This window comes from Quercus lobata, chromosome 7 (assembly GCF_001633185.2).
Source record: "Quercus lobata isolate SW786 chromosome 7, ValleyOak3.0 Primary Assembly, whole genome shotgun sequence".
Lineage (NCBI taxonomy): Eukaryota > Viridiplantae > Streptophyta > Magnoliopsida > Fagales > Fagaceae > Quercus > Quercus lobata.
In genome coordinates, this window is record NC_044910.1 from 6,136,249 (window position 1) to 6,155,276 (window position 19,028).

The window sequence follows — 19,028 nt, forward strand, 5'->3', positions numbered from 1 at the left end:
TTTTGTTTTTTACTGGTCTTACTCTAAGATTCCTAATCTTGATAAAGCATTATGGGATGATTTAATGAGCTAATTAAGATTAGATTTTTCATTTGAGATTTTGCTGGTTATACTCTTGAGATGTTTGATCTTGATAAAGCATTATGGTTAACCTAGTTCAGCAAGTTCAAACCAGTATCAAGGTGCGTACCTAATCTAAACAGAAAAGACTGAATCTCATGATGATGTGAATCAGATTATCAAGTAGTCAAACAGTCGAGATGGAATTATTTGGTGCTTCAGAAGCAGAAGGAAATTCTTAGTTTGCTTTAGATATGAGGCCTTTTGCTTCATTTAGGCTAGCTGAATCTAATAAAGAGGAGGCAAATAATTTGGATCCGAAAGAGCCCAGGTACCTGAAATTCTTTTAGAAGTTGTCAACACTGGGTAACATAGGGCATTTTACTGCAGGGGTACTTCAGGTTCTGGATGTTAGTTGTGGGGTTGCCACCTTCTCTACTTACCTTCTCCCCTTGGAGTTACAAACATTTTCCTTTGCTCCCAAAAGGTGGGCATGAGAAACAGAGAAACAGATTCAATTTACATTAGAGAGAGGAATTGGTGGGGTGATCTCTGCTTCAGCCATAAACAGCTAGGCAGCTACCATACTCCAGTAGAGCTTGAGATGGTTCACTTTTCAATTTATATTTCGATTGGCATGAGAACGCTACCTGGCCTCCTAAATATATTTATTTGTATTGCATTTCTTGAATGGGAAATGGCAATCTAGAAGCAACTATAAGCATTATCATTTATCGACTAATTTGCAGTGAGCTTTTCAATAATATCTGGAGAAATTAAAATCTGTCTGGTTTTGGAAATATTAAATGAAGTGCTGCTTAATTAAATCCCAAGAATTTGTGTGGGGAGAAAATCGGTGGAAGGGAAAATCTGGGCTGTAGTATGTAAGTTGGCCTCAGGTGCTGCATTGTACCATATATGGCACCATAGGAACGCTATATTCTCCATTGCCAAGGGATAAGAACTGAGGGTATTATGCAGTCCACAGAGAGAGAGAGAGAGAGAGAGAGCTTAAATTAAGCGCAGAAACTAAACATAAGCCATTTGTTGTTGTGTGTGCTCTCTGGAGCTGTACTATTTTGATTTCTGCTTACTCCTGTGATTGCTTCTGCTTGTGTTCTACAAACTCTATTACGACTAATTTTTATGGAAAATTGAAAAATTATCCATTTTTTCTATATTTATTCACTTTTCTTTTTATTTTTACCAAGCAGAACAAAGTTTTGCAAACTTCAGTTCACCTTTCCATTACTTTCCTTTTTCTGACTTCAATAGCATGTAGGTGTGCAAATCACGGTCCAAAATCAACATCTGAGCAGAGCAAGGTTTCTGTTTGAAATTTCTCAACATGAATCAAAGAGCCAATTGCCAGGAAGAAAAAAAAAAAAGAAAAGAAAAGACAACAACACTATATATGTTGGGACTGTTGGAGAAAAAGAAAAACAACAATTATATTACCATAACAAATCTTGAGATAGGAAAGACGAATATCAGTATGTATATATGTTTTTTTATTTCTTATTAAAAGCAGCAGGACATATATTGCATTTTGCAAAATAATCAAATCTCTGTACATAAAGGGAATAGCTTTGTAATCATAATTATTCAATGAAATCATTTTCTCCCCAATCTTGTTTTTGACAGATACCCAGCCAAATCTCAGTGACAATATTTACACACAAGAACTGCTAAAACAAGAGTAGCATTATTAGCTTTTGTCCACAAAATTAAACTCATAACATCTAAAATTAGTATGGCTAGTTTCAGCATTTCAGGTCTTTTTTTTTTGTTGTGGGGGGGGGGGGGGGGGTTGTATATCTTAAAAGCAGCAATGGCAAAATACTAAAGTAGCTCTCAAGTTGAACCTCCTGATGTCCCTGCTGGTTACACAATTATAGGGCATGCCAGAATCCTGTAAAATGACCATCCAGACAGCATTGGCTCACAATCACCTCAACCTTAGCTGCAACAAAATTCCCATTAAAATCTCTAATCACTGCGCCTATTCCATAGCAAAAGCCATCCTCGCATTTTTTACAGCAACATTTACCTTGGAGTAAGGTAATTAAGGGGGCTTCCATGTTGGGATATGCAGTATCTCAGACTAAATATTTTCTGCATTCCTGGTTCCTCAAATCTTTTTCCATTTATGTGCAGCCACAATTGCTATGACAGAATGAGAAATAGTTTCAGCGAGATAGTATTCTTGAGGTGCAGCATCCAGGAGAATAGATCAGTCTCATTTTGGTAAGGCTGGTGTGGGATAATGTTTATGCCTTCAACTAATTAACATACCTTCATGGCGTGTGGGCAAGACCATAAAGCATGTAAATTGGTTGGTTTCAGGAACTTCATTCCACTGCTCACAAGTTACTGAAGAGATGGTGCGTTTGGAAAATAGAAATGAGTCTTTGTTGGTAGGATATCCTGCAGTGCATTCCTAACCTGAGCCTGTTAGGAATTTAAGTATTTAACCTAATTCCTAGAACCAGTGAGAAATGAAAATAGAGAAAATATTGCACAAAGGGAAATAATCACTCGACACAACATTTACATGATTAGGCAATTTACTTACGTCCACTTAGCTTTCCAACAAATCATATGCACTCCGAACTGAAAAATCTCCAGTTTCTGCACCACCCAAAAAATACTGCCATCAGAATGTTGAGAATTTCATGGAATGCTTTAAATGAGAGCAGCTTCTTTTGGCATAAACAACCTGTCCAGAACATCCTTTCAACAAGTCTTTGAATTATCATCCAGCAAGTCACACATAGTTTGCTGCAGATTGAGGATGTCTTGGTGAAACCACCCTGAATGTGCTTAGTGTTGGCAGCCACCTCTATCTCCGGATGTTAACCTGTCTTCCTTCCCTATCTTCCAATTGTAGCTCATTTGAGCAACCTTTCTAGCTACCATTATACTTCTCCAAGCATAGAGGCACTGGATGGTAACTTTGCATTAAGGAAAGAGATTGATGGGAAGTATTTATATCTGTATATCATTAGAAGTATAACAGAACATTAAATTTGCAGGACACCAAAAACAAAAAAGATTTAATCAATAAAAAGAGCCAATTGACAGTCAATTTAAATGCTTGACCCTTCTGGGTCGTTGACCACTTTCGCAGGAGCCTAAGGTGGGTGTGAGAAGACCATAGCTACTTGGCTGATACTTCAATATCACTCTTGTAACTATCCCTCTAACTGCAGCTTCAAGCTTCTTGGACATTTGATCCTGTCCTTCCATTAATTAAATAAATAAAAATGCACCAACAAGACAACAAGAAAAATCTATATTATGCCCACCTGATAATATTTAAAAAAAAAAAAAAAAAAAAGGGAAAAAAAAAACGGAATGATATTTAAGGGGAAAAAGAAAAGAAAAAACGAGTTAGTATGTCTAGAGGAGAAAATAAGAAAAGAACTGGACTAGTAATAGTAGGAAGAAAAATGGTGACTTACAGTTACAGATTACGAACAGACAACATTTAGCCTTCCATGTCATTTTCACTAGATGCTACAAAAATCAGCCATTAATCCCTCAACTCTTTGATCCTCTTTGTCTGTGGTTCCTCAATATTGTAGCGTTCTCCACTAAGGGAAGTCCAGCGATCCAGACCCGCCATCCTCATCATTGCTTCACTGTTTTCTGATACTTTCTAAGGCTGAATCGTCAAGATCATGATGGAGAACACCCAGGTCCTCATAGGAGCATACTGCTGTTGTTGATGCACAGTGCCTTAGTTTGATAGGGATCTTCAGTGTCTTGCCGGTATACCAAACGGACCCCAATTTTCTTCACCTCAAAGCTCTGGCTATCTATTTTAATATTAAGTTGACAAAATCCATTTGCATCAATTTCACTAGATATTCTTCCATCATTTAGAGTGTAATTGGAATAATAGAGCAGCCAAAGGTGATGTGATTCAATTATTCCATAGTTTGTCCTAAAACCAAAGTACACTCGATGTTTCATTTGAACTCCATTTAATGAACATGAAAGTTGACATATTGAAAAGCGGGGAAGCCTCTTCTTGGGTACAAAAGCAGCACACAATGCAATTTCCATCACATCATCACACTCACTAGAAGGCACTTGTATGTTCAATTTATGACCCATACATTCATGGTTAAACCATTTTGGAATTTCTCTTCCAGGAATAATAATTTCTAACAAGTCTGGTAGTCTACCACTTAGTCCCTGAAACATACAAACATAACGTATAGAACTTAGAGAGAGAGAGAGAGAGAGAGAGAGAGAGAGAGAGAGAGAGAGACCTGAAACATGTTACCACCGCTTTGAATATAGTCAACCAATTTGAAGCAGTTGAGACACTGGAAATTCAAATGGGAGTGATTTGACCTTAGAGGATAAAATTGTAGTTCTGGCATTCTCTCCAATGAGATACAATCGTTTGCAATTACAAAATCAATAGTTGACGGAACATTTTCCAAAGATTGAAGCCTCTTGCAACCCTCCAAACAAAGTATTTGAAGATTAGAGAGTTGAGACATGCTTTTAGGAAGGGAAACAAAATTATTTCCACTTAAATTTAAGCATTCTAAAGATGGCAAGCAGCCAATGTCATTGGGGATTGATGAAAGATCGCAGTCTCTAAGATACAAATATGTTAAAGATTGCAAACCTGATAAGGTAGGCAGTAAAAAGCCCATCGGAACAGGACTTGTTGGCAGGTAAAAATATAAAAATGAAGGCAATAAACTTCTCCTAGGAGGACTTGTTGGCAAGAAAATAGATGAAGTCTGTAATGGGGTCATGGACTCAAGACTTGCCGGCTGGGAATAAAAATCAGACTTCGAACCATGGATATTTAGCTGTTTGAGATTTTTAAGGAGAACAATGGAAGAAGGAGCCTCTTTTATGGCTGTCCAACACAAATTAAGCACCTCCAAACCTTTTATATTTCCCATGTTCTCTGGCAAGTTGTCAAATTTTAAGCATCCAAAAAGATCAAGAGAATTGAGCAACCTCAAACTACAAATGGTGCTAGGAAGGTGCACAAGATTCATGCAATATCTTAGCGTCAATGAAGTAAGGCTAGTCAAATGTTTAATTGATGAAGGCAGCTCTTTTATAACTGTTTTCCTCAAATCAAGCATCTGTAGACCTTCGATTATCCATGGGTTCTTTGGCAATTTTTTAAATCTTGAGCATGTAGAAAGATCAAGAGCACCACGAAACTTAAAACCACAACTAATGTTAGGAAGACACATAAGTTTATAGCAATAAAGTAGAGTCAATGAAGTAAGACATGTCAAACGTTCAATTGATGAAGGCAACTCTTTAATAGCTGTTCCACTCAAATCAAGTTTTTTCAAAGCTTCAAGATTCCCTAGGTTCTCCGGCAAGTTGTCAAATTTTGAGCATCCAAAAAGATCTAGAGATTCAAGCAATTTCAAACTACAAATAGTGCTAGGAAGACACAAGATTTTTGCAACCTTTGAGAGTTAATAAAGTAAGGCTTGTCAAACGTTCAATTGATGAAGGTAGCTCTTCTATAGCTGTTCTACTCAAATCAAGTTTCTCTAGACCTTCGATTATCCATAGGTTCTCTGGCAATTTTTTTAAATTTTGAGTGTCCTGAAAGATCAAAAGCACCACAGAACTTGAAACCACATTTGGTGTTAGGAAGACATACAAGTTTATAGCATTTAAGTAGAGTCAATGAAGTAAGGTTTGTCAAACGTTCAATTGATGAAGGCAACTTTTTAATAGCTGTTCCACTCAAATTAAGCTTCTTCAAACCTTTGACATTCCCAAAGTTCTCAGGCAAGTTGTCAAATTTTGAGCATCCAGAAAGATCTAGAGATTTAAGAGATGTCAAATTACAAATGGTGCTAGGAAGACATGCAAGATTTTTGCAATTACTTAGAGTCAACTAGGTTAGGCCAATCAAGCCTCCAACTGATGAAGGTAGTTCCATAATAGTAGTGTAATCCAAAAAAAGCTTCTGTAAGCATTCCATATTTCCAATGCTTGGAAGGCAATTTAGTCTTAGGCAATTTTGTAGATTAAGAAGAATAAATTTTTTAAGAATTCCAATGGATGGGGGAAGCTTGCGTAAACGTTTACAATTTTTAAGAATTAACTTCTCAAGATTTGGGACTCCAGTGAAGTTTGGGGTTATAATCAAGTTCCATGAATTGGTCAAGTCAATGAACCTCAACTTGTCAAAATTTTATTGAAAGAAAAAGAAAGTTTGAATAATTAGCTTCCTAGTGTCCATTTCTAGAAACTTAAAACCAAAGTTGTGATGATACTTAATAACACAATTACCTTTATTTCAACCCAAAGTTGTTCAATTTTGCTATAGCACAAACGAAGTTGAATAAGCTCATCTAGCTGGAAACTTGATGGCAAAGATTTTGAATGATATGATTCCCAATCAAGAACTCTTAAATCATTAGGAAGACTTTCGATGACATGGTGAAAGCCAAGAATTCTAAGAAATTTAAGATTCTACATCTTTGTAAGGGCCTCAGGGCTCCAACGTGCCTGTTTTTCTTGATGATAAATACATGAAATATACATGGCTTGAACTGCTTCTATGCCCTAAGTATCAAGAAGTTATTGGAGAATTGCAAAATATATTATTAGTATAACAATTCAAATTTCAAATTTTTTGAACAAGAAGGTAGAGAATGAGCTCAAATTCTCTAAATAACCTCTTACCTTATTTTGTTTCAAAATGTTGTCAATGTCCTTAAAAGGCCATAGTCTACTATGCTTCCCAGGATCATCAGGTTAATCTTGACGAACTATGTTCTTACCCGTTTCTTCAAGTAAATCATGCATCCACACCACATTATTATACATAATTTTCAAGAGAGATTTGTTACTTAGTTCCTTCAACCCAACATTAGGGTAAAGGCCAAGACTATCTAGAATTTCTACTACATGATCTTTCATATCATGATTAAAGAAGCATGCAATATGTAGGAATATTTCCTTCTCTGTGTAATGGAGTCCATCAAAACTTATTTGAAGTACATGGAGAATTTCTATATTAGGATATTCTTTGAGCCTCTCTAGCGCACTTTTCCATTCAGTGGTACTTTTTCCAAACAAGAATGAACCCAAAATCTCAAGAGCTAAAGGAAGACCAGCAGCATATTTTATAAAATCTTTGGACAGCTCTAAATAATCATTTGGAACATGCTCTTTTTTAAAAGCTTTCAAGCAAAAAAGTTGAAGAGCATCTTTATAATTCAATCCTTGAAATTCATATATTTCATCTACTGCACATGCTTCCAACACGTGCTTATCTCTTGTTGTTATGATAATTCTACTGCTAGAACCAAACGCATGATGCTCCCTGGCTAACATTTTTAATTGTTTCAGTTTATCTACATCATCAAGAACAAAAAGAATCCTTTTATGACGTACCTTATTCATGATCTTGAGAGCTCCATCATACTCATCTTTTATTGTCAAATTTGTTTCCATCAAAATATCATAAATAAGTTTCTGTTGTAAAAAGAGTAATCCATCTTTCTGATTTTTCCCTAACATTCTCAATAAAACTACAAGCTTCAAATTTTTTAGAAACCATATAATAAACAACTCTAGCAAGAGTTGTCTTACCCATTCCCCCCATCCCCCAAATCCCTATAAAGCGAACATCATTTGACCCTACAACTAAACACGACTCCAATTCCACCATTCGAGAGTATATTCCTACCAGGTCCTTGGTAATATATTGGAATGCATCATATTTCAAGTTAAGTGATATTTTTCCTACAATGTCTTTGATGTCTTCTATCTCAGACCTACAATGAAGGTAACAATATGCATTGAGTTTGAACCCCCAAGAGACCACACAAAAAATATGATACATATATTATGTTCAATTTTATTATTATTATTATTTTTTTTGAAAACTATATGAGGTTCAATTTGCTTGACTGAATACACTTAAAAGAAATAAATAAGTCAAATTTAATTACCTAGTATTCTTTAAATGCCATCCAGCGAGGTTGCCCACTTGTGTCAAAGCATCTCTCCATTTCTCCACCCTTTCTTTATTCTCCTTTTCTTCGTGTTTAACAAATGCCTGTGCAAAAGTTCCCATTTGTTTTCGTACATTTAATGGGTCCACATGGTGAAAAATAGGCAGAACTATCATTTCCATCTCTTTCTTGCAGTGAATGATGTTTGCAAGTTCATCTAAGCACCAAGTTGAAGATGCATAGTTTTCTGAGAGAATGACAATAGCAAATTTGGATTCTTTTATCGCTTCCAATAGCTCTGGTCTAATGGGTTTTCCCTTTTCAAGTTTTTCATCGTCTTTAAAGGTGGCAATGCCTTTCTGTATCAAAGCCTCATATAGATGACCCATGAACTTGTTGCGGGTGTCCTCATCTCTAAAACTGGGAAAGACATCATACTTCCACTTGAGCGGTAGAAGATGAAGAAGAACTTGGGATAGATGATGAGCCCGTTTCCATGCCCATCAAAGCCATAACAAAAATAAATCTGCAAGCAAATTTCTTGTTTTTTTTATTAAAAAAAAAAAAAATCTATTAGAAATATAGAACCAAAGGAAGATTAAAAAGTAAATTAGGGGAGAAGAAATGACTTGATCACAAATCTGAAAATGCGTTGAATTGGAGAGATATGAAATTGAATCAGAAATTTGGAGCTGATGAGAGAGAGAAAGAGGAGTGAGACGAAGAGGGATATTTGGACACGTGAGAACTAGAAGACTGAAATTGCAGTGCTCCTGTCCTGTCAGGAAATTAACCAGAAACTTCCAGAGCTCATAGTGTCATTGCTTATGTAACCCTGTCAGGAAAAATAAGCAAGAATATTCCCTAATTTAATAAGTATTGTCGCAGCAACAAAATTTATAGTAGGGAATCACCAACGTGGAAGGAAGGACACCATGTTTCCATGCCCAAAGATCTCAATTTTAAAGGTTTGGTGTTGATATATGAAGTTTTGATCTCATATCATAAACCCAATAAATAGCACAAACATCATAAACCCAGAAAAAACCCAAAAAAAAAAAAAAACTAAAATAATCTAGTCCGAAAATCAGATTAATAAAAGACTGTAACAACCCGTCAAACTCCACAAAATTTTAACAATAGATGAGATTGAGAGAATGAAGGAGAAGCACCTGAGATTGGGGCTAGAACAGGTGGATCTAAAATTAGGGAAGAAGAAATAACTTGATCCCCAACTTGACTTGCATAGTTTTGAAAATGCGTCGAATTGGAGTGAGTAGAAATCCAACCTGAAATTTGCAAATGAAGAGAGAGAAAAGACTGAGGCGAGCTAGAATTTTGGAAGTAATGAAATAGACTGAAGTTTCAGTGCTCCTTTTAGGAAAAATTACAAGAAACTTCCACTGCTCATTTTTATTTATATGTTTTCTTATTTCGGAGTACTTCCACTTCCCAATGAGGAGCGAAAGTTGCTCATTTTTTTTTTTTTTTTTTTTTTTTGACGCTTTTTCAAAAGTGGCGCTGAAAGTTGGAACACCCTTTCCAAATAACGGTAAGATTCTAACCATTTGGTTAGTTGCCCGGTTTTGAAAGTATGTGTGAAACTAACAACTCAAGTTTTTAAAATTCGAGATTTAATTAGAACTCCAGTTTCTAAAGTTCGAGTTCAGTGTTTTTTTGATACACTTAGCTGGACAAAATTGCCATGTGGAGTCACATAGAAATCGAGTTTATAAACTCGAAATCTGCACAATATATCAATCTTACGCTTTTAAACACTCTATCTCAGTTCAAACACTCGCTCACTTAGTCTCATTCAAACACTCAATCTCTCAAACACTCTCTCTCAGTCTCTCAAACACTCTCACTCAAACACCCAAATCAGTCATCCTCAACCCGTCGGCATGCAACAAAAATCACACTCACCATCAAACGCTTTCTGTTTTTCCTCACAATTGGCTTCAGACTTGAAAATCCCATACCTTGAAAATTGGCCATTCTCGCAATTGGCTTCACCCTCACCCCTACCAACGGAAGTTCAGATTTTTTCAAGTTTGAAGGTGTGTTTTTCTTATAAAAATTTGGGCTTTTTAAAGAAACATTCCATATGGGTTTAGCCCAAGTGTTTGTGTTTGATAATTTCCCTTGTTAGTGCTTTAGATTTTCTTGTTAGACGGATTTGTTTTGTTACTTGTTGTATGATTTGGGTTGCTGGCATGTTCTGTGTTTGTCTCTCTTTTTTGTTGGTTTCTGGGTAATAATGCTTGATATGTGTTTACTTGCTGGGATTTATGTTAGTAAAATCTTTGTTATGGGGTGGTTGCAAATGTTGCAGAACTCCTTGGATCTGTGCAATATGTCTTTACTTATAGTTTGTGTAGAAATGATCAAATTTCTTTATTGGGCTGACAAATTTGTGCTTTTGTTTGTGCTCTTATTTTTGTTCTTTGTTCTTGGGTTATAATTACAAAAAATTTTGAAAAAAATTGAGGCTTTTGAGTTTTGATACCTTATTTTGTTGTGATTTTTTTACAGTTGATAAATAGATATTTTGTTTATGTTAAGTTAAAATCTTACTACAATGGTCAGATGGTGCAGATTGACCGCAGTGTTGCATAGATTTGTTTAGTATAGATTTCTTTTCAGTATGGTGCAGATTTCTATTAAATAAAAATAACACATTGTCTAATAACATGAGAATATTACAGCCAAGTTCGAAACCTATAATCTATCAGTTAACTTCTAGTTATGTAAACTTTAGAAATTAGATCCAATTCTCATTATTATATACTGCATTAATTATCTAAAACAAGTTTATTACTAGTTCACGTTATATGGGCTAAGGGATAAAAACATCTAAGGTAACTTAATTTTTTTGGTAAGATTTTTACCTTCCAGCAACAAATGGGACACCCTTGGCAGAGTTACTAGGAATGTCACCTTGTAATCCTGGTAAAATCTCAGTCATTGCTTGAACAATCTTGGGGTCTTCACTATAGCTTTCATAGCAACGACCCCATCTAGGATCTCTACAAACCTGCACAGGTAGAGTAGTTAAACAACTCACAACTTCAGTTAAAAAATAGTCTGTTATTCCGACAACAATCATTACTTTGACCAACTTAGTTACCGCTATACAAGGAGCAAAGACGAACACCCTTTCGAAATAACGAAGGATTTCTAACAATTTCATTAGTTGCCCGGTTTTGAAAGAATGTGTGAAACTAGCATCTCGAGTTTTTAAAACTCGAGATTTAATTAGAACTCAAGTTTCTAAAGCTCGAGTTCGTTGTTTCGGTAACACCCTTACGTGGACAAATTTTCCACGTGGAGCCACTAAAATCGAGTTTATAAGACTCGAATTCTACCCACCATTAAAACACAAATCCACAGCATATATATATATATATACAAATGCACTTGTAATGTTTAACTATAATTTTAATCTTGTATATATATATATATATATATAATTTTGAAGGTGATGGAATGAAAATATATGTAGTCTTATCAAAAATTGGCACAGAAAAATTGGGGTCTTCATAACCTTTTTAATTGTCTATACTCTTTGCAGTATGGAGCCTCAGACGGTGAGGTCTTGGTTGGGCTGACTGCTGTGGTGGATGGGGATTGGAGTCAACTGTGCTTGGAGTTGCTTGGTTTTACTCCAGCGAATGACAACAAAACCTTGGTGGGGCAAAGGATTCTCATCAGCCGCCTTGTTGACGCCATTGTAGCGCCACTGCCTCATGACGCAATGGAGATTTAGATACACCAATACGCCTGTTACTATATTTTAGCACTACTAGGGGATAAGCTTTTCATGGACAAGTCGGGAGATAGGGTGCATCTGATGTTCTTGGAGCTCCTGCGAAACCTTCATGATCCGCCACAGTATAGTTAAGGTAGTGGTTGCCTGAACTGGTTGTATAGAGAGTTGTGTCGGGCAAGCGAGAAAGGGGCATCGCAGATTGGTGGGGCGTGCACCTTGATCCAGTATTGGGCATGGGCAAGGTTGCCATTCTTATGCCCGAGGATAGAGCCCCCACCTAGATGTGATTATGGCCCATGGCCATATGCTTCACTTGCATTTAAGTAAGTCTTTTCTTGATATTTAGGGTGTTATGCAATGTATTCTTCTTAGTAACTAAATGATATTATCATATCTTATGTTATTCTCTTGTAATTGTAGGTCGGTGCGGGTGCCAAGCCCAAAGAGTAGGCCATCCAGCACGGCCTTGATCCACTATCACGAGCAATTAGTTACAATGTAGCTAGACCAGGTAATAATATTCAAAAATTCTGTTTGGTTATGTTAATTTTCCTTAAGAATATGATTGCTTCATCCTTTAACATATCTTCTGTTTTAATTTTTGTTTTTCCCTTTATGTATGTATTCTTTCTTGTTTCATATTTTAAGATGCTATGATAATTGTTTTTTGTCTCTATTGTAGATTGTGTGGCAGTCATACGAGACAGACTTCGGCCACCTTCCTGAGTTCTGCGTTGCAGGGAAGGATACATGGACAACAAGGGTGCCGCTTGTGTGTTTTTGCATAGTAGAGATCGTGTCCTTCGACAGTTTGGGTTGGCGCAGGAGCTGCCTGACAATGTTGTGTATGATGATAGACTGCATAGAATAGACTTACGTGGGAAGGTGGAAAAGAATTGGAGGGAGGAGCATGGACCATATATCATTTCATGGGATATGAGATGACAACAACTTTGTCATGCACTTCCTCAGATTGGTGAGATGCCCTGCGATCATGCCTATTACCACTGGTATTGTTCGGTCACTCAAAAGTATGTCAACCGCAACAGCGCTAAATTAGATATAATGGTAATGTGTTCTAATTAGATTTTATTGCCTACTTCGTTTTTCTTGAGTACATGTATGAACGTAGAATCAATTGATTTCTTTTTTCAACAAATCTGATTTGATTTGACTGACATCCAATTAAAGACTTTCTGTTACATATAGTATTCTAATAACAATGTTAGTTCTTGGTTGAGTATTTGAGTAGATTAATAAGTACTATATTATCCATTCATTAATTGATACATAAATGTCTCAAATTTGATTGTACCAGTTCTTTCTCCGTTTCAAATTCAAAGCCATTTAGCGCTGTTGGAGATGTTTCCTGAAGGCAGTCGAGCTCATAACCATGTTCGGCGTGTCCTAAATAATGTGGTTGGGCTTGGTGGTGGTCTTGCAGCCGATGGCCAGACAATCAATGGGCATGACACTGACTCAGCAGCTATTGCAAGTCCAAGTACAAGCGCTGGTAGGGGTCGTGGTTGGCCTGGTACAGCAAGCCCAAGCACAAGTGCACCTAGGGGCCATGGTCGGCCTGGTACAGCAAGCCCAAGCATAAGTGCACTTAGGGGCCGTGGTCAGCCTGCTACAGCAAGCCCAAGCACAAGTGCAGCTACGGGCCGTGGTCTGTGTGCAACAACCCCTTGGGTTGTAACTACTTCTTCTTTACCTGCACCCATCTTGCACGCATCTCCTCAGCCCGAGGTCCATCCACCCATCCCAGATGCATCTCCACCCATGGTAGATGCATCTCCTCAGCCCGAGGTCCCTTCACCCACCCCACCTTCGTAGCCCAGTTTTGATCTCGGTATTAATTTTCATTTGACCCCCTCCTATACACCCCGAGACACCCTCATACCCACCCACCTGCTCTAGTACACCCACTATGCCCATAGACCTCATCCTCATCTGACCCTTCAGGACCTCTAGTTGGGATTGACACTGTACAGCCAGCTATACCAGATGAGCATCCCCCTCCTCAGCCCGCACCCCCACAAGGTAGACCACAATGTGTTAGAAGAGCACCCACTTGTGGGACAGGTGGACACAAAATAGGACATGCAGGCAGCTCTATGGTATGATAACATTAATTACAATGTAATGATATATTTTGTAGTTCACTATATTCTTATCATTACACCGAATATTGATTCTATGCATCTAATGTCTTTGCAGCCTAAGGATGATGCCCCGCAGCCTCCTCCCCCGCCCAAACATTACACGAAGGTTAAAAAATGCAAAATTGGTGAACCTTGAAAAAGAGGTTTGTTAAAGATGCATGAAGCAAATTACTTTGTGTTATGGATGGTGCATGTGAGATATATGTCATAGTAAATTTTTTTATGTCATAGTTTTTGTATGTTGAATTCAATTGGTTTTTGAGAAATATGATGGATTTTGAGTTTTGAAAATTTATCTTTTCTGTAATTTTATTAACTATGTGTGTAGTTTGGGTTTATGGATTTCAAAATCTAATTTATATCATACTTTTAAACCCATATAATGTGATTGAGGTTGCAATATTTTGACTTTTTTTTTTGTTGTTGTTGTTGTTGTTGTTGTTGCTCTTGACACCAAATCTTTGGTTTCTACACTCAATTGTCATTTGAACTTGCAATGCGTGTCTTTTGCATGTGTTTCTAAGTAAACTAGGGGTCTATTATGTTGTAAGTTCAAAAACGTGTACAAAACACCTTTGAACGTTTAGACCCCCAAATTACAACTCAACCAATTCAAGCAATATGTCAAACAACTAGTGTGCGGAAACTTAACACATGCTATAATACGAAATTGGTTGAAACCTATCTAAGCCATAACAAAATAAAATCCACAGCAGATAATAAAAAGGCAAAGATAGAGAGGAAGGAAGATGCAAACACAAAGACAACACGCGATGTGTTATCGAAGAGGAAACCGAAGCCCTCGGCGTAAAACCTCTCCGCCGCCCTCCAAGTGGTAAACAATCCACTAGAAAATACAGTTGGGATACAAGGACAGCAATAGACCCTCCAAGCCTAATCTACCCAGTGCACCTAAGCCCTCCAAGCTTCTTGCTCCAACGAGGTTGCGCCGAACCTTTTTCTTTTCTAGCTTCCCGGATTCCGCTACTAGACCGTAGCATCAACCAATGAAGATTGGTTCCTTCCTAACTGCTTCCCAGAAATCCAAACAGCAGTCTCACAATGATGATGATGGTGAGAACCTGGTTTGGTATAATGCCTCTCAAGGATTTGACAATGGAGAGGAAGAGAGTTGAGGAATTTGAAGAGACTCGAAGGTAGAGATTGTGGGTGAAACAATCTGGTTTTTCTTTAGGGTTTCTCTCTCAAAATTCTCTCTAGAAGCTCTCTTTCAATCGTGGGTAAAAGGGGTATTTATACTGGAGTGGGAGAGGAATGTGAAACGTCAGGTTTTACAAAAACAGGGGTGGCTCGCGGCTTGACCTCGCGGCTTGACTAAGTCGCGAGATCCAGTCGCGAGATAACCGTATGGCCAGTTGTCTTGTTTTGTCCTGTAGTGCTCCAGCTAGCATGACTGTTCATCTTCCAGCATGCTTGGCACGTGTGCTGCGTCTGGCGGCTTGCAGCCGCGAGTCACCCGCGAGTCCCAGCCGCGAGTCTCTGTTTTCTTGCACACTCTTGAGCAATCTTCACTCTATCTCACTCACTACCCTTACATCAAACCCACCTAAATACAGGGTTACTAAATGCTGAATTACAAGCAAATTTGGCACGGAATAAAGCCAATTAGATGGTTGAATAAATTCAACCTTACAATCTCCCCCTTTGGCTATTCCGTGACAAACCTTAAAACAGACTCTAGACTTAACATGTGAGTTGGGAACAGTTGAACAAAACTCACTCACACCTAACTCTAGAAGCTGTGAAGCACTTGAATCATATGAACATAAACTCCTGAAACACAACAATACACCATGATCATGTAAGCAGAAAATTATAAATGCATATGAAACAGGCAATATGTGATCAAGCAAAGATGGAGTTAAGAAACAAACCATGTCTTGATCAACCAAGTGAACACCACAAGGTAGTGATCACAGTGCTCATTCACACTTGGAATGAACACAAGGACATACAAGATAACAAGCACAAGGCAAGACACTTGTATGCTCAACACTCAACCAATGCATAACACACAAGGTATATGCATCTAGGAACAATCCTACAAGGGCACAAGAGAGACAGTACATAAACCAAAATGCAGAACATTTAGATTAAAGTACTGAATTCAACATAGCATAAAGGCTGCACTAAGCAAGGTACAAACCATATAGCCTACAAACTATGCATAAACCATTAACCCTAAAAGCTTACAAAAGCACATGGGTACAAACACAAAACATCCTGAATAACATCATCAAAATATATTAAAGATTAAACCAAGAGTATATGTTAAGAGTTAGAAACAACTATACACCAAAAACATAGTGTATCAAACCCATAAAAACATTAAATAGTCCAACAAACATAAATCTAAAACCATAAGTTTAGAGGATAAGACTAAAAACAAAAGTATGTGTGTGTGTGTACTCCCCCTATCACTATGCACACTTCCCTTTGAAACTTCCTCCCCCTTACTGAATGCTCTCCCCCTTTTTGTCACGAATAGCTAAAGGCTCTCGTCCAACTTTCGTTGAATATCATCTAGCTGATTCTCCATAGTCTCGAGACGCATTTGGACATGGTTGTTTGTGGAGTAGAGAAGTGCCACAAGCTCATCAACACGTTTCTGAATATGCTCAAGTACACTGCTGACTCTATCAGTATGAGGAGCAGTCTGTGCTTGCGGAATACTAGCCGGTGAAGCTTCAGGAACAGCATGTGATGTAGATGTGGTGTGTGCAGGTGTCTCTGATTCAGGGGCAGATGGAGTTACCGGAGAGATGTGAGCACTCCTTGGTGATTTAGAGGAGTGACTTCTGCTGGCTTGAAGAGTGAACATGGAAATGGGACGCTGACGGGTCAACATTTTTCCATCTGCAGGAGGAATAATGCCTTCACGAAGAATGAGCTTCATGATGAGACTGCAAAATGGAATAATTCCTCGAGCTGTAGTTCTACACGCGGTCTTCCTCAAGGTGTAGTAGATGTGAGCACATATATCAATGGGGGCTCCTGTAATAAGGTCACAAAGGAATAGAGCTCTCCCAAGATTGATGAATGTAGTGTTGGACAGTGGGTAGAGATTGGTGAACATGATCAACTTCAGTGTGGTCAGCTCAGGTGCAAACTTTGCGGTGCTGATGGATGTTCCAGTACTGGATACTTCATGATCGGATCCTAGGATTTGAAGAATTTCTCCAACTTCTGGAGTTCGTTCATCATAAGGAGTTAGATTTACATTCTGAGGTCTAGTGATGCCGAGAAGATCTGCGATGGAGTCGGGGAAAACACTAAACTCTGTTCCTCTGACCCAGAAAATGAGTTGAACTCCAAGATCAGTTGCATTGGAGAAGCATTCTTTGACTAGCTCATCCATTGGATCATCAAAGTTCCCGAACAAGTTTGCCCAATCTCATTTCTCAAAGATACGAGGGATAAAAGTGGTCCCTAAGGTGTTAAACTCTACCACCCGTTCCACTATAGTTGTTGACTTGTCAAAAACGTTTGAGTAGGCGTGTGAGTTAAGCGGAAGTCTGAACCTATCCTCATTGGGATCTTGAGATGCCTGAGATGATAGTCTAGTCCTTTTAGTAACTGGTGTTACTGGTTCGTTAGTAACAATGTCTTTACCCTTGGAAGATCGACGAGACATCTGCAAGAGAACAGGCCCACAGCAAAGAACCAAACAACAATACCACACAAGATAACTGTCAACAAGATTCAGTGTAAACAAAATTTCAATATATAAACACAAACTGAAGATAGTGCTGTCCCAACCAAACTACCAACAATACAAAGGAGCACAAAATGATAGGTGCAGCAATATGGTGATAGTGCACAAAGACATAGATGGACAAAAAAACTAACAACTGTCAGTGAGACAGTTTATCATGACCATGATATGCAAACAGATACAGCATTCGATCATTTAGAGCAGATAACATAAAGTACTCCACAAGAGATATGAAGATGGGAAAATATTTCAGCATGAAGAACAAATCATCCACACTAGAGCACATGGATGAGAGACACACATAATGTTATCATAAAACTCAGTAACCAATACTGAAAACCAACATCAATACTCAGGCAAGTGAAATGAGTAAGTCAAATAAATACCAAACCCATTTAAGAAAAGATTTTTATACTCAACAACGGGCAAAAATCAGAACAGTGAAAAACACATTGTGACCGCTCAACATGAAAACAGATGAGAGCAATATCAAACAAGACACGCCATACCCATTACACAAAGAGAGAAGTATTTCGAACACAACATCAATCTAAACAGTAACAAAAATATCCAGGAAAAGAAAAATGAGATTGAGAAAGCAAAGCCCATATCTTTTCTTGATGATTTGGATAAGAAATGAAGCACCAATGAGGGTTGAAAATGGATTCACGAAGTGTTTGGAAAGGAGGAAGTTTAGAGAGAAGATGAACAGTTACAAATGTTCGAGGGAAAACTGAAAAAGGTTTAAAAACTGCTCTTGTTTCTGCCAAACACGCGAATTTCGCGACTGTCGCCAGCTCAAGCCGCCAAAGCACTCAAGAACAAAAATTTGAAAAATTTTTCTAAGTGTTTTTCGCGACTGGAAGGTCTACCCGCGAGTGAGTCGCGAGCTGAGCCGCGAAAATCTCTGAGTGAACCTCGCGACTGGACCTTCCACTCGCGAACAACTCGCCAAAAATGACCAGCGAAGATGCGACTGAGGCTCGCGACTTGACATACCCGCGACTGAGCCGCCAAAACAGGGCAAAACAGGATTTTTGAAATTTTCAGATTTTTCAAACAAAATACTTTCCAAAAACACTTAAAATACTCAAAAATCTTTTTGTGCTTGAATTAACACAGATTGAGCATGTGAAAACACATTTCATCAAGTACAATCACACAAATGAATATGGCATTTATCGAACATTAACTTGTGTGTTGTGTGTGGATATCAACAATGAGATAGTCCTTAGTCTAATGTGAAGCTTCAATGATCAATTCAACCAAGACATACACAATTAGCACTAGATCATGTGACCCATCTCAATTATAGAAATATG

The 19,028-nt window shown here is 37.9% G+C and overlaps 1 protein-coding gene and 1 long non-coding RNA gene across 9 annotated transcripts in view; one reads left to right on the forward strand and one right to left on the reverse strand.

Moving 5' to 3' along the window:
* Nucleotides 1-1,652: 1,652 nt before the first annotated feature.
* On the reverse strand, nt 1,653-9,452 carry LOC115952906 (TMV resistance protein N-like). Of its 7 annotated transcripts, none has more exons than XM_031070256.1 (8): nt 9,206-9,452; nt 8,031-8,559; nt 7,587-7,853; nt 3,525-7,531; nt 2,780-3,368; nt 2,632-2,691; nt 2,356-2,535; nt 1,653-2,226 (listed from the first exon to the last, which is right to left on the reverse strand). In XM_031070256.1, exons 2-4 carry the CDS (start codon nt 8,420-8,422, stop codon nt 6,829-6,831), a joined length of 1,362 nt encoding a protein of 453 aa, XP_030926116.1. In that variant the 5' UTR covers nt 8,423-8,559; nt 9,206-9,452; the 3' UTR covers nt 1,653-2,226; nt 2,356-2,535; nt 2,632-2,691; nt 2,780-3,368; nt 3,525-6,828. The 7 variants fall into 7 exon arrangements, 6 of the variants coding, with proteins under 6 accessions (XP_030926116.1, XP_030926111.1, XP_030926112.1 ...); XM_031070251.1 differs by having other exon boundaries at nt 2,780-3,297; nt 3,525-4,263; nt 4,341-7,853; XM_031070252.1 differs by having other exon boundaries at nt 2,780-3,302; nt 3,525-4,263; nt 4,341-7,853.
* A 4,634-nt stretch (nt 9,453-14,086) lies between these two features.
* Nucleotides 14,087-19,028, forward strand: part of LOC115952909 — a 34,082-nt gene continuing 29,140 nt past the window's right edge. For both annotated transcript variants that reach the window (XR_004083591.1, XR_004083593.1), the window contains exon 1: nt 14,087-14,113. This is a non-coding gene — a long non-coding RNA (uncharacterized LOC115952909). The remainder of the gene's footprint in view (nt 14,114-19,028) is intronic.